The 17237-nt window shown below is 32.6% G+C and overlaps 1 protein-coding gene across 1 annotated transcript in view; it reads left to right on the top strand.

The window, feature by feature from the left end:
- The window catches only part of Cad96Cb (protocadherin Fat 4-like Cad96Ca), an 898994-nt gene that overhangs the window by 228744 nt on the left and 653013 nt on the right, over nt 1–17237 (top strand). The window contains exons 7-8 of the mRNA XM_089595008.1: nt 660–854; nt 997–1084. Of these exons, the coding sequence (XP_089451134.1) occupies nt 660–854; nt 997–1084 (283 nt within the window). The remainder of the gene's footprint in view (nt 1–659; nt 855–996; nt 1085–17237) is intronic.

The following is a 17237-nucleotide window of genomic DNA, read 5'->3' as shown; positions in this document are numbered from 1 at the left end:
GGCACAAAGAAAAGGAAGATGTACATACACTATTACTCTATGTTAATTTTTTACTACACAATTGTCAATGCAGACACAAGAACACTCATGCACGTTATGTGATAGTTTGACTACACTTACGAAAGTTCGTACGATCATAAACAAAAAAACTGGTGGTGGATGTATGAACAAAAGAGTAAAGAGTCGTGAACTTAGTATCACGTTACTTTAATTTCATAAGAAGTTTATGCTGTTTTTAGTTTTCTTGAGAAAAATAGAACAAAAAAGTAAAAAAAAAAAAAAAAGTTCCTTGTAATCATAATGATCCAACATTTTACCTGTATTCTTTGTGTCGTGTTAGCAGCTGTTTGTTTTACTTTTCAATATATTTAAAAAAGCTTAACAGTTTCAGGGACTTAAAACAAGGATTCTGAGATACATTTTTACTGCTACAAAAATTACAAAAAAATTTTCATACTTTTCCTACAGTTAGCTGTGCATCATTGTTATCTATCTAATACATGCAGCTTACGTCTTCAATCATCGTTTATTTCTAAAACTGTTTGAATGAGTCACATAAATAGTCATTGTATTAAATGATTGATATTTATAATTTTATGGGATAATGTAAATCAATCCTTCTTGAATGTTTTCTTTTATTTAATAACAATATTATTTAGGGAAAGGTTCTACATGTAAAACCAGATCGTATTAAAGCCTTTGATCAAGACATAGGAATAAGAGCTCCTGTGTTCTATTCACTTCTAGGTCAGGCGTTACCTTTTCTCACGATAAATAAGGAGACTGCAGATATCGAAGTAACCCGTTCCTTTTATGATCATGAACTTACGTCAGCAGCAACACTTATCATTAAGGTAATCGTAAATGAAAAGCTAATATTTTACGTATAATGTAAGGTTAGTAGCATTTTACATAATTTTTTTTTTTAATTCGTGTTAATGTTTGAATAATTTTCCACAAACTTATTTTATAGAAATTTATTTTTATTTATTTTAGGCAACGCAAACTGATAATTTAGATCGTTATGCTTTAGCAACTATTGTAATCGCTCGAGAAGGGGATTTAGAAAATGATTTTACATACGGTATGAATATTTAATGTTTACAATAAATAATTAATTAAATTAAATAATTTATCTTATCTTGAATAATTTATTATGCACCTTCTTAATATTATGAAATTTACATTATAAATTTATCTGTGAATATTATTTATGACATGATTTTAAGACCAATAATATTTTTATACAGCTGTGTTTTTAATCTTTAAGTCTGACACATAATTATTCATTAAATAATATAAATGTATAAGTCGTGGTGGATTTGACATTTTATATTACACTTGCACAAACAAATTTTGTTATTTTTACCATCACTAAACAACATATTTCAATTATTTTTGTAAAGCTTTATAAAAAAAAATAGATAAATTGATTTACTTATTAATGAAAGTAGTAACATGCATTCTAATTTTTTAAAAATAATTTAATTATATATATTACGTAAGACTCATTGCATTAAAAATGGTTCTTTCATTCTTAAAAAAAAAAGTTGCATTTTTTGCTTGATTGTTGAAAAAAAATAATTGGTGCAATTAACAGTGTTTTTAAGTAAAAACAGTGGGTAAGGAAAAAAATAGCCCTTTATTTAATCAATGAAGTAAAAAAAAAATTACAAAATACCATAAGGGCTTACACTGATTTCAGTTCAGTTAACATCAAAAACACTCACTTTACGCAGAAAAATCAAACATCACAAAAATCAATACCTACGTTTTAGAGAGTCCTGTAAGGTGACGAGTAGCATAAATTAATTTATCTTCGTCTGTCTTGATGATAAAATTTTAAGGGTCCTAAAAGAGTCATCCGTCATGAAAGTCGTTACATAACAAAGTTAACTGTGTAGTTCGTGGTTTTAGGAAGTGTCAAGTGACAACCGAATAGAGCTACTAATCCCAAATACATAAAGTCAGCAAGTGTTGGCCCCATTTTATGTAAAACAGTAGAATTTTAACTGAATTTTAGCGTAAGGTGCACTTGTCGAACGCTGTTTTAGTCAGTAGTCTGCTACTGCTCTTCGCGTGCAGTACTTAATTACAGAAGAAACTAGATGAAAACTGACTTATTGATTTTTTTCTTCTTTATCTCTTCGTACTGATAATTTGTATATAAGCCAAATAAAAGAGAATCATTGAAAAACAAGCCAAAAGAAGTGAAAACAATTCGAAATATTAAACCAACTTACACAAAGCTGCTAGGAGAAAAAAAGGTACGTTAATACGCATATTTTATAAAAGTTTTTTTTTTCTATAAACGAATGAATGGTTCGACTACCTGCTAATACTGCAACCTATAATAGAGCATAAGATTTTCGTTGAAAAATTTACGTTCGCATTGAAAGGCAGGGTTAAATGATAACCACAACTATTTTACAAAAATGATAAAAGAACGTGCTTGTGGTCTCTAGCTATTTTTTTGTTTATTTTGTGTTCCATGATTATCATTTAAAAAAGAAACAGTACAAATAATTCAAAGAAACATGTTATAAATAATGTAAAATGGTTTATACAGTGCAGTGTGCGTAGACGTGTATATAAAGTTTAAAAATAATAAAAATGATACATTAATCATGAACGGTAAAATAACCAACAAATCAGTTTTACTGCCATAAAAACAAAAAAACCAATAAGATAAGATAACACATTCAACAAAATTTGAGAAAAATTATTTCTTGGACTTAATTTAAACATATATACCTAAACATAAGATCTGCTAACTAAAGCTATCCATGAACGTTAACCTTGAATCTGCTCGTAAGAGCTATTCGTTCCTGAGTCCTCCTTTAATACTGGACATTCTTAATTGAGGATCTGCTTTTTATAGTGATCTCTTACTTATTTACAATAACACAATGGATAAAAAAAAACTGTATAAATAAAATTTTTTAACACACTTTATAGAAGTACATAAATTATGTAATGTTTACAGGTAACATAAAAAACGAAAAAAGTGGCAATAAACTTTACTTATGAAAACTATTAGCAGAGGAAATTTTTCTAGAAAAGAAAGTAGATGCTATAGATAATTGCACTCTCTCTTTTCAGTTTCCAGGCATCACACATAGTACACTTATCATTTTATCGGTTAGCATTTAACCTTTGTAGTGTTGATAAGATAGTAGCTAAGCACTAATACAGTTTTTTAAAGCCAAGCTTTTAATTTAACATGCAATAAAATCTATGTTCACAATCAGTGGAAAAGATATTCCCCTTAAGGACTATATTAAACACGTTAAAAACAAAGGAACGTAGCTTAGAAATGATCAAAAAGATCTATATAAAAGTGCAGTTTTGCAAAAATTTTCAAGTGCCACACGTATTAGCATAAGCACCTAAGACTCCAAAAACCTTGAGGGGCTTACAACACATTATTAAAAAATATATGGAAGCTAAAAAATCAATGCTTACTATCAAAATTAGCTGCAAAAAGTGGAATGGATTGAAAATAAGGGCAATACGTAGAACATGCATATGATAACCCCAATGAGAGAGATGACCTTAGACATGTTCGTAAAAGAATAAGCTTCTGTAATAAGCCAGCAGGTTAATGCGGAAGAATATGCTACCCTCCTAGATACATTTGATTCTGCATTAAGATTAGAGAGCTCAATAAGAGCGGGTTTTATCCCAGATACGCGATACTAAAAACTACCTCGCAGTTGCTTAAAAAATAATCTAGATAATTCATAATAAGAACAAAATAGGAACCTTAATTAGTAATTTCCACTGCATTAAGTAGAATAAATCACCAAAGACTCAATCAAAATTTTATATCAAAATGCTAATAGGCAGTATAATAATAACCAGAATGATGAAAATAGATAATATCAACAATATAGCAATGGACATAATTACCAACAATAATATCAGAATCAGAGAAGGGATCGAAATTTTTGGAATTATTTGGGGAATCTGTAATATTGTAAGGATAACTTTGGATGCTACGGTAACAAAGATCGTAAGCTTTACTTTACTCAAAAAATGTTAATTGTAATTCTAGGAATAATCAAGAATATTGGGGCCAAGGTCAGAATCATATAAGTTATATCTGCAATAATAATTATAATAATTATAAATAACAGAGTCTCAAATCTTATTATCGAAATAAAAAATTTAAAAGTTAGTACTATCTCAGGGATGACCGTTGGTCACATCATTTAAACCCTCAGGTGACTCACTGTTTGACTGGTAAAGATCAACAAATATGACACTTTAGTCCGATAAAATTGAATCATGATGGATTTTTTGAAAATAGTAGAGTTACTGTCAGATTTATTTAAAATAAGAGAAAATTGTTAATGGATCAAAGTACAAAAAAAGAGTTTTTAAATACAAAAAGATCTTCTATGTAAAGAACGTATATTATCATTTTTTTACCATAGTAAATTATTTAAGTTAACGATTAATGTACTTGACTACGAAACGAAAGTGGTATTGAGTCAAAAAAAAAGGTTTCTTTGCATTTCATTAGAAAAGATTGTCAACCAGTCACATCTATCTCAAGGCTGTTAAGATTAAAAAGTGCACTGGACTTTAATTATTTGAAATCAAAGAAATCAAGAGTAGGCCTAATATGAATAACACCATATAGAGGACACAATATACTGTTAATCGTTATTAGTCAAGCCCCTACCAATGTAATAACCTTAGATGGTCTTACGAAAGCTCTCGAATCAACAATAATAAAAGTAAATCCTATTAACCCTTAAAGGAGGTGAGCGCGTGGTGGCTTAGTTGGCTGGTTTGTGGGACGGCACGCGAGAGACTGCGGGTTCGATTTCCAGCCAGTGCGACTCTCCCGAGCAAGTGATCTTTTACATGTGCTTTATCACCACACAATGCACCTCGTAAAGTGATGGGTGACCTTCTCTGCAGCAAAAGTTGCTTCCCTCATAGATCTTTCGCTGTCGAGGTGGTCCATGTGACATCATCAACGTGCCAACGAAGTACAACTGTATCAATGCCTACCACATAGATCCTTCAATCTCGAGGTCTATGTGACATCATCATCATCGTACCAACAAAACAACCCTAAAAGGACGCTAATGCTTGCTGTGACGTTTGGTAAATAAATAAATTTACAAAACGTAGTAAACCAATCAGCAAAAATACAAACCCGCAAATTGGAGAAAAAAGAAACTTTTCTTTTTACAACACGTTATGTTATTTAATTTATTACTGTTATTATTATTGTTATTATTATCATTATTATAGCCATAATTATTATTAAAACTAGAAGTTGTTCCAAGAAAACTATGAAGCACAGTGACTTAGAAAAACTTATAAAATGCACTGTCAATCCACTGAGCTCAGAACCCAAGGTAACTATAAAACGAGAACTAAAACAGCATGGACTAACTAAACTGTATGTAAAAATTAAGAAGAACAAAAAATACCTAAGACTTTCAAAACTTGATTTATAATAAGGACACGAAGTTTTATACTTTCACGCCATGAACCCCAGAAATTGGAAATAGAGTCAAAAATCAATAGCAATTTATTCAAATTTTTTCCAGACTGTATAACAAACTTTGATAATAAAACAGCAATATAGACTAAAATTAACATATATCATCCTGTACATAAAGTTATTGAACAATAAGAGAATGTAGAAAATATTAAGAAAAGGCACGTACCTCCAGATTTACATTATAATACACGTTGAACTACAACTGTAAATTATGCTAGTGACTTATTATCAAAGAGCCTTATAAAATAATAAATTAAGGGCAAAAATTCAGACACATTATACATTCAAGACAAAATGCACTATTTGTCAAGCAAAAACATTTTCTTATCAATATCACCAAAAAGTTGTAAAAAACTAAACCAAACATTAATTTACCTTATAATATAAAAGAGAAAAAAAGAGAAAGAGACTTCTTTGAATAAAACACATACAACCATCATCTATTATACTTGCAGATTTATAGAACAAAACAAGCTGTAGAGAAAGAACCCTGTGCATTAGATTATTCTAGCTGCGAGGTGGTATTCAGTTTACTGTAAAAGGCAGAAATAGCAGTAAATAGCTTCAAATTAAGACCAATATTACAGTTACTAATTGACTAACTAAATCCAACACCAGATAACATAATTAATCAAGCAACACCAATATGGTCCATAATTCTCGTAATGCAAGCAACATCAACATGGTTCGCCATGCATGGCATGCAAGCAATACCTAAAGATAACCAAGAAGATGGAACAGTTCCAGTATTTAGATTTGTGAAAGTGAACCATACTGGAACTAAGATAAACGTTTTGATAAGAAATCCTTACAATGTTAATTACATATAAAACTTTTTTAATCATAAACATCTAATGAAAGATTTTTTTTTTTTTTAATCCAACAAAAGCAAAAAAACGTGAGACCAGAACATAAATCGTAAGAGAATAAAGATTGGGCTTTTCCAGCCTAATGTCCTCCATGTCTTTTATGAAAAAAATTATAATAAACTGCATTTGTCATCAGATTTCAGTAGTAAGACATTTGGGGAGTAGTGAAGAAAATAACACTAATGACAATAAAACTTTTAAAGACTGCGACCCACTTCTTTGGAAAATATTATCAAACGTGCCAGCTATCATGAATCCAGATGATTAAACGTGGTTATTAATGACGTTTATTACTCTGAGCTACTTTAACTACTAATTGCTAGATAATGTGCGCGGTAATGAAAGAAAATTGTATCTCAATCTCACTACTTATTGTAATAAAGAGTTAACAGCAAAAGACCTCCCAATGTATGAAAGAAGATGTACCAATAAGGATATTGAAAAAAATTTTCTTACAATGACGCATTAACCATGTAAAAACTTTATGTACAAACCCGACCTGAAAGTACACAGTCTTTTGTGGAAAATCCAAATACATCTGAAAAAGATTTGCCCACTATGTAGTAAGAATGCCAGTGTAGCGAACTGATAGCCCTATAAGATATGCCTTGAGACAGGCCTGTCAACCGATCTTAAAAGCCCTTAAGAAACTAACTATCAAAAAAAAAAAAAGTCATAAAATAAAGAGACGAGAAAAAACATGAACTCATAATTGATCACAGTTCATCCTACTATCGTTAACTTTTGCACAATCACAAATAAATCTAATAATCTTACAAACTAATTATGACTTGCTGTAGTATAACTCATCATGCTATTTCTGAAAGTGATACTTCAACGCCTAATAATGATAATAATAAAACTATAATTATCATCATATATTTGTTTAAATAATACTTATATTAAGAAGTATTTTTTATAAATTTTTACTCCTAAGGGTAGAATGGTTTTAAGACAGGGATAGTAAGAAGTGAAAGCAATTAAAAAATTTTTGAAGTATTTTATGAACCATGATCAACTTTTTATGTTAACTGAGATTGCTTTTAAATATATGAATACACCGATCACGGCAATACTTCTAAGAAGCGAAAACTGCTCAGTAACGACTTGCATGAATTAATTTTTTTCTTTATCTCAATGATACAATTTTAAGGCGCTTGAAAGGGTCATCCTTAACAAAAGTGACGATTCACTTCGTGGCTTTCAGAAATGTCAAGTAACAACCAAAGCAAGCCTCTTAGCCTAAACATATTAAGTCTACAAGTACTGGCCCCATAGAATGTAAGACAAAGTAGCTTTGACCAAAACTTTTTGCAAGGTGTATTTTCCCATGCAGTATTCTAGTCAGTAGCCCGCAGCTGCTCATTAAGTGCAATACTAAATTACACAAGTAAATTGCTATAGACTGATAGACTTTTCCTTTCTTTGTCTTTTTGTACGACTAATTGGTATCCAAACCTTTTAAGCCTTTCTTGCAATTCGTTACTTCCTAGCCAAGTTTGAGTTTTACTACTATTATCCGCAAAGTACACTTTAGCCAACACAACAGATGTTTTAATGACTTTCACGTGTAATATACTCACGGGACGCGAAAATTAAAATTTGGCTAAAACTTCAGAGGACATGTGTCAGTCACTATAAGAGAAATTCTTCGTCGTCGTCAAGCATTCCTTCTTAAGTCTAAGACAAAAAAGCTAAGTACTTTGAGGTGGTAAATAATACACGGTTGAAAATCTGCTTACTATTTAATGTTTGTTGCAGAAACAGTTGGCAGGGACGACGATGGCCTACCTTCAGACTCTGCAGCATTTTGTGGTCATTGTACAACAGTACTTGATATTTTAGCTTATTTGAAAACTCAAGTAAGTAATCGGGCATGTTAACAATAGTGACGTATAAGAAAAACAAGTCTTAAATGTGATTTACACAATTGTAAGTTTTATGATAAATTAACTACAGTATTACTTATAAAAACAACGATTAATATGTTGTTTCCTTTTATATATTTATACATATTTATATACGTACATTTATACATACATACATGCACACCACAAGGTCAACACATTGTCTATGTCAGCACAGAGAGGAAAAACAAGGGACTATTCTATGGTCTTTCAACCTAATCATAGCTCCGTTACTAATTCATGTTATATTTCCTTAAACAAAAATAGTAATCATCTAAAATTTACGTAAAATTAGTGAAGTCAGTAACTTAGTAATAATACAACCAACATGCACCGTTCATCCAGTACTGCATTACACAACTTTATGTGCCGAGACCATGCTGAGAACTTGCTCCCACTTGTACGCAGCCAGCTTCTCATTGGCCAATCGTTTGCGTGTCGTTCAAATGTTCTAAACTCAAAGACACAGTGCACAAAGCCTGAAAACACAAGATTCAAATTCTTAATCCCTGATAACCCAGAGCGCTAGAGACTTTTTTGTACTATTTAGTATAGAAGATGAGTTGTAACTAATCACAACTAAATAATCATAATTTATCGAATAAAGTTGATAGTATTCAAATGTTCTTTTTATAATCACTTTCTCCGCTGCTTTTTAGCAGTAATTTACTGCGATGATTTCTCTGCAGTTTTGTTTATTTTATCAATAAAAAAAATCTCAAACTACTAATAATCAATGATCCACCATGCTCGCTTCTAGTATATTTGTTTATTACTTTAATAAACTATATCTGAAGCAGCTAATCTCCAGTTATCTGATGCAACTACATACCTAAGTGAGTTTTTATTTTAAACGTAAATAAAAACTCAACATGCTTATTTCTGGAGTCCTGGTGCCCTTGCATGTTGGCACTAAAAGCTTTTCATCTAAAATTAAGGAAAAAATAAAACATTCAAATCAGTACAACTTATGCAAAATTAAAATAAGAATTTAATCCATGGAAGTTTATACAAGTAAAGGTCGAAATTCAGTACGTATTATAAATATATGCAAGTTTTGGGTTCCATTGGTCATGTCGAGTGTTACCCCAGTTGGTTCCACATTTTTTTTTGGACCCAAAGACCATGACTTCAAGACTTGATGACGTCATTTTTTTTATTTTTTTTTTCTGATATTTTACTATACTAGGAATTTTTTTTATTTATTTATAAATTAATAAATACAGCAAAGTGCATATGAATAAAAATCTTACTTTATTAATCCAACGCGCACGGTTGACACGTTTTTAAATACACTTATTAATCTTAATTTAAAGAAATTTCTTACTAGCTACCTAAAACCCTTCACTGCCTGCACTTTCATCTGTTTAAAAACTGACCAAAATTTAAAATAGCTCATACCCAGTAACTTAATGCGCTTGCTTGTGTACACATTTTTTATTAGGTAAATCAACAACACGTCAATAACGCAATAACCAGTTATCTGAAACATATAATCGCGGAAAATTTTGTTTATTTACTAAGTAGGATGCATTTAAAAAAGTACTTTGATATCAAGTTAACAGAAGTTCTCACTTGGCCACGCTTCTACTTCTCCATTGAAGAACATAGAGCTTAACAGTACATTTTTCTATCATATAATCCAAAGCGCTGGTTTGGTCACGCTTTCGTTTATGGTTCAAACATTTTTAACTTTGAAAGCCTCCTCCCTTATAGTTTGAAGTACTCACCTGTGTGCGCTTTTGTTTATTTATAAAGTATTATAAATTAAAAGAGCCAAGGACCGTGTAACTAAGATTGCTGGCTTGACTGACTTTTGTTTATCTACTGAGTATTTAAAATTTTAAAAGCCTAACCTTAAGTACCTTAAAGTGCTTGATAGTGTGCACTTTTATTTATTTAGTGGGTGTTTTAAATTTTGAGAGCCTAATACCAAGTAACTTTAAACACTTGCTCAGTCAGCTCTTGTTTTGACTAAATTACAAATAAATAAAAATATATTCTACTATTTTTAAGTACAAAAAAAAAATAAAAAGAAAAAAAAAATTACGACATCAAGCCTCTAACTAATAACACAGCTCCAAAAAAAAAAAAATTGAACTTCTAACCAGACCATGTAAGTCTTATGTTTTTTAGGTCACTGAATTCGAATCTGAAGTCTATTTTATTCCTACACCCTAGGATTTTTCATAATCTTAAAAAATAAGCCTAAAAATCCAGTAATTTCTTCTTAATTCAATCTATTTATTTTTTAATACAAAAACCATGTGTACTTGATTCCTAATCCCCTTGTTTAAAGAAAACTCTAACTATATAACACTTTAACCCTAAAACTTTATAACTATGCAACCCTATAACCCCATAACTACTTAACCCCATAACCCCACCCCCCGAAAAATGAACAAAATATTTTTTTGACCATGCCATGGTATTCTTATGTTTTTTGAGTTGCTGAATTCTAATCCAAGGTCTGTTCATCTCCATAGCTTTAGCATTTTTTGTAACTTTAAAAGTAAACCTTAACATCCAATAACTTTTTCTAACTGAAATCGGATTCTTTAATACAAAAAAACAATCAAACATCTAATCCTCAAACCCCTTGACTCGATAACACTTACAGCTCGATGTCTCAATAAAACTGCCTAACCTTTAAAAATAAATTTCAAGAGAATCAAAAATACTTCAATGCTCTTCTAATGTTATTGTTGTAGCATCATTGTTTGCATTTGTTTTTGAATGCAAAGTAAATTGTTTTATTAGTCGCTCAGTTTCTTTATGTGTCTGCGCCCAGGGCACCTCCACGTGGTGACAGAGGGCAATGGAGTAAATCCGTGATCCGGCAGAGTCCCTGGGTTGCGGATTTCACGCCATCATGGCAGGCACACGAAGAAAGTGCGTTACGATGCAGGGAGTCAGAACCCCAGTATTGGTGGCTGGTCAGGGTGGGAAAGCGGGCCCGCCAACGTCGTCATTTTGCAACCGTATGCGCTTCCACCAGGATTTAGAAGAAATGGAATGCCGCTATCAAGGAAGATAGGATAAAAATATGTTGGCAGATTTCTGCTAGAATTTAAAACGAGAAGTAGAGGTTTCCGAGAACGAGCGCAAAAGAAAACCATTACGCAGAAGCTTTGAAGACAAAAGACAAGGGTATAGTAAGAGACATAATGAAGTAAAAAGTTGATGTGATTCTACCACCGTGAGATGCAAGGGGACTCACGCTAATCGATCACCCCGAAACGTGAGAGGCAAGGGGACTTACGCTAATCAAGCACCCCGAGACGTTGGAGGCAAGGGGACTCACGCTAATCAAGCACCCCAAAGGGAACATAAGCCTACTAGGTCCACGTCGTTGTTCCAGGGTGAGGCTAAGAGTAGATTAAATATTAAATACAAAAACCCTAAGATGATGGAGTAGAACAGACCTGGGATTTGAATTCAGCGACCCAAAAAACATAAGAATACCATGGCATTGTCAAAAAAATATTTTATTCATTTTTCGGGGGGTGGGGTTATGGGGTTAAGTAGTTATGGGGTTATAGGGTTGCATAGTTATAAAGTTTCAGGGTTAAAGTGTTATATAGTTAGAGTTTTTTTTAATCAAGGGGATCAGGGATTAAATACACATGGTTTTTGTATTAAAAAATAAATAGATTGAATTAAGAAGAAATTACCGGATTTTTAGGCTCATTTTTTTAAGTTATGAAAAATCCTAGGGTGTAGGAATAAAATAGACCTTGGATTCGAATGCAGCAACCCAAAAAACATAAGACTTACAGAGTCTGGTCAGAAAATTAATTTTTTTTTCTTTTTGTGGATCTGTGTAATCTTTGGGTCCAAAACAAAGTATTCTGAGATAACAATCGATATGACCTAAGAAACTAAAAACTCACATATGTTCGTAATGTGTACTGGAACTTGACCTTTACTTGTTCGCGCTTGTGTCAGTTAAATTTTAATTTTAATTTTGCATAAGCCGTACTTACTTGAACGTTTTATTTCTTTCTTAATTTTTGAAGAAAAGCTTTTAGTGTCATTATGCGACTGCACCAGGACTCTAGAAAATAGCATGTTGAGTTTTTGTTTATATTTAAACTAATATTGAACTTAGGTATCTAGTTGAATTAGTTAACAGGAGGCTAGCTGCTTGAGATTTAGTTTATTAAGGTAATAAATAAAAGTATGAATTATATGTGTCAGAGTTGAGTCATACTGTAAGCGTAAACAATCAAATAGTCAGAACGTATGTAGTCGTCACGCCTTTAACACGATCTATGCCTATGTCTCAGATTGTACCTTTTTCTTTTAGTTATTAAACATAATATTTACTTTATTCTACTTTGTTATTTATTAACCCAATACATCACAATTATGGTGACGAGACAAATGAACCTTGATGTTGTTGTGTGTTATCGAATAGTTACGGAACTTCCAAAAGTTCACAAAGTAGGAAGGGGTCTTGTAAATAGCCGGTAAAAAGAAAACAGGATGGATCAAGTTTTAAATAAGAATCAACTGATAGAAAAATTAAGACTTAGAGGCGTGAAGAGTGATAGTGAAGAGAAATTTGACGATTTACGTAATCAGTTGAAAAATATTGTCAAGGGCGAAATTAAGGCGTTAGAATAAGAAGAAGAAAGTAAAGAAGCAGACTCAAATGATCATAATATTCCAGAAATGTTCCAGAAATGTCGAGAGTGATATTTCATAGCTCGTGATATTACAGGTGATGCAAAAGAATGTGAAACTATGCTCACTTGTCTCAACGAGAATACATTTAGGTTGATAAAACAAATAATGTCACCAAGCAAAATTTTAGATAAAACATATGTGGAATTAATGAAGGTGATGTCAAATGATCTGAGTCCTAAGCAATGGAAGGTTATGAAAAGGTGCTTATTCAATTTAGCAAACAAGAGCCATCGAATCAGTAACAGAATTTGCATGTAGACTAAAAAAATTGGCACTACATTGTAATTTTGGTGATTTAAAAACAGTGCTACGTAACCAGTTTGTGTGTGGTATAAAAGATCTCAAACGCGAGTGGAATTTTCAAAAAAGTGACGTTAAACTTTTAATGACGCATTTAAAGAAGCATCTACAAAAAAAAATAGCGATGAAAGACACAAATACGGCAATAAATACATTAAAACACAAGACCACAATACAGGTTGTATACGCGTTTTAAAATTCGTCAAGGCAAAACGAGTATAACAAGTATAAAGACGCGCGGAAATTACAATCCTCAGAGGTTCATTATCGAACATCTACCGAAAATAAATATCATTGAATTGATATTGTTGTGGTGAGCCCAACCATACAGCTAAAGACTGTCGCTTTTGACATAACACATGTAACCAATGCCATAAAAAGTGACATTTACAGCGCACGTGTAAACAGAAGAAGGAAAACGAACAGTTGCAGAAGAAAGTACAGCTGCTAGAAGAGTACTACGAAGAAGCATCAATATTATCAGAGAATAAACCAGATTTTTTTCATTAACAGTTTATTAAATTAACGAAGAATATATGCGTAAGAAAAATAACTTAAAAGTAACTTGATAGATGCGACTCCTATGTTTGTAAATATTATCATTAATAACGTCAATTTACAGATGGAAATTGATATGGGGACATACGCAACAGTTATTTTGGATAAAGTATATGATACGTATTTAAGTAAAGTTAAGATTACGAAAACTGATATGGAATTAAAGGCATATGATAAGCGAATTTTGAAACCCATTGGACAACTTATAAATTTAACTGTAAAGTTTAATAATAAGAGGCAAATTTTGGAATGTTTTGTTTTGCCTGGTACTAGTACTGTCTTAATAGGCTGTCAGTGGCTCTTAGCGTTCGACTTATGGCCCCTTAAAGTTGAAAATAACGCTTCTATAGAACATTTGAACAAAATTGATATAGAAAACTTACGCGAATAGGTATAAAAAGATTTTAAAGAATTATTTAGTGATACAATAGGATTATATAATAAAAGTAAAAAAAAAAATTTATTAGAAAAGTGACGTGCGTCTTATTGCAATAAAATGTACATAAGTTACGCATGCGTTAAAGCAAGTTATCAAGAAGGAAGTTAATCACTTAACAAAGTTGGGGCATTTAGAGGCAGTCGATGTACGTGAATGGGCCACGCCAAGAGTGCCAGAGATTAAAAGCAATGGAAATATCCGTATATGTGGAGATTTCAAAATTACATAAGATTTATTTATTAGAATCGATGAATATCCCTTGCACACTATAGATGACATTTTTGCAAAGATGCAAGGTGGCATATCCTCCTCGGAACTGGACCTAACGCATGCGTATATGCAGTTTCCGATAGACAATTCTTGTAAAGAATTACTAATAATAATAACTCATAAAGGGCTTTTTAGATATATGAAGGTGCCTAAGGACGTCTCGTGAGCTCTGAAAAATGTACAAAAGAAAATGGACAAGTGTTAAAGAGGAATAGCTAACGCGATTGCATATTTAGACAATGTATATGTCACTGAAAGAACGGAAGAAGAACCCTTGCATAATTTAAAACAAGTATGCTTAAGGTTACAAGAATGTGGATGCACGTCAATAAAAGAAAGTAAGCTTTAGCAAGACTAAATAAAAATATTAGGTTTTGTTATCGATAAAAATGGCTTACATAAGGCAAAATCAGAGGTAGATGCACTGGTAAATGCACTCCGTCCGACAAACAACAAAGAATTGGATTGGTTTTTAGGACTTGTAAATTTTCATAAAAGTTTTCAAAATAACAGATCTGTGAAGTAAGAACCGCTGTATAATTTATTAAATCAAAAAGATTTTTAATGAAATAAGGATTGTGAATGAGCGTTCGAATAGGTACAAGAGGAATCAATGTCACCGAGAACATTAGCGCACTACGATCAAAATGAGCAAACCGTACTTGCTTGCAACGCATCAAATTCCGGGCTTTCGGCGATATTGTTCTTATTTTATAAAGATACAAATATAAGCACAAATTCCGGGCTTTTGGCGATATTATTCTTATTTTATAAGGATACAAACATAAGCACAAATATAAAGAGCACAAATATAAAAATGGATCAGAAAGGCTGATTGCTTACGAATCAAAACAGATAGCTAAGAACAAAACAAATAGAACAATACTGGATAAAGAAGCAACGGCTGTTATTTTTTGATTCAAGCATTTTTGTCAATTTATTTTTGGAAGAAAAAATATCTTAAAAACATATAACAAATCATGAAAGTAAATTTGAGGACCAAGAAAAAGCAGTCCAGTGACAGCGGATAATAGGCTCGAAAGATGGGCTTATTACTAGTCTGAGTTTTGATACAAAATATAACATATCAAATCTGAAGCAAACGCGAATTGTGATGCGTTGTCCCAACTTCTAGTCAAGGACAACACTGATCTTATTGGTACAGATTTTTATTAGATGCACATAACGTTTTTCTTTTAATTCGCCCTCTTGCGATTTTGAATCAAGTTAAAACTTTTGTAAGCCCCAAAAGCTGTTTTTTGTTAACTTTGTTAATTTTTAACATATTTGTTGGCAAGGTAGTTCAACGTCCGATGGCCCTAAAAAGGGACGGTGAGTTTTTTAAGTAAATTCTTTATTGACTAAAGTTTCCAGCAAACGTGACTGCCTCGATACATCAGGGTGATCTTCTATGGCCTGCTGTTGAAGCCCCAGACTGATTGAAAGAAAAATAACAAAGTCCAAAGCCTTGGAGCTAGTTGTAGAGATTTTTCCCAACAGTTCCTGGTATAACGTCAAAGACGTTGGTGTCTAAAGCACCTTTTTTTGCAGACTCAGTTGTTTTAGTGACTTAGGTGGGGAGATTTATTTGTGATGCTTGCTTGTTGGAGATGGTCCCGTTGGCTCAAGTTCTTTTTTTCCTTCATAGCTGTTAGGTTCTTCCAGTGCAGACTTTGGAGAAGATCGATGATTCCTAATTGAATGCTTAGAGTCAAGAGGGTAATATAGGGTCGTCGGTCATCGGGGTTCCCAGTTTTGTGACGAACAACTGTGCTTATGACGACTGCCAGTAAATAACTGATTTGGTTTAATAGTGGCTGTCTTAATTTATCATAGTCTTTTAGTTGACAAATCGTTTTCGGAAATGGTATTAAGAATGTGTTTGTTGGCAAAGTAGCTTAAACTGAGTTAGCCCTTAAAAATACCGATAAGATTGATGGTTGAGTAAGGAACGTAAATAGTTGTAATGGCTCTTAAAAGGGCTAGTGGTGAAATCTTCAGTTATTCCTCATTATTATTCTAGATGATATAGAGCCAGCTGCGGGTAGGTTGACTCTTATCCTCAGAGTTTCTGAGTAACGGGACCGTACTGGAGAGAGGTGCCTTACTGATCAGAGAATATCTCGTCTTCATGTTGTTTCCCGCATAACCAACCGCTTATTTTTAGTCTGGAAAGTGGACCTGAAAAATACCTTCTCTGTAGGTATGCTGTTGAGACGACCACAAAAAAGGAGACCATTGTGGCTGCTCATGCTCCTCAGGACTGTCTTGCCTGGCTTGCATTTGCTGTAGAAAATTCTGGGACGGTTTCTTGCTGGATGATTGAATAGCCACAAAACTCGGAAGTGTTGGAGCAAGTTGTGCTTTAACTAGACACGTCTCCTGGTATTTTTACGGATACATTGACGTTCTGAACGCCTATTTTTCCATGGCACTTAGTTATTTTGGCGATTTGGGGTGAAAACCGATTTAGTTCGCTTGCTCACGAAAGAAGAGGGTAATTAGTAGCCAGGATGCCCATCTGCACGACTCACAACTTTATTCTTGTTGTCCTGACAATGAACAACTACGATAATCGATAATTCGATGGGGCAACTTATAACCCCTCTTTACTATGTTTGATTGCGTGTGGATTTCCTTTTACCTTAACGCCACCTAGCGGATCCTACTAAACT

The sequence above is a fragment of the Copidosoma floridanum genome, unplaced genomic scaffold (assembly GCF_036245765.1).
Source record: "Copidosoma floridanum isolate Cflo_tuat_1 unplaced genomic scaffold, Cflo_Japanese_pri ptg000023l, whole genome shotgun sequence".
Taxonomy (NCBI): domain Eukaryota; kingdom Metazoa; phylum Arthropoda; class Insecta; order Hymenoptera; family Encyrtidae; genus Copidosoma; species Copidosoma floridanum.
The sequence above is the reverse complement of the archived record's forward strand: the minus strand, read 5'-3'. Positions and strand labels throughout refer to the sequence as shown.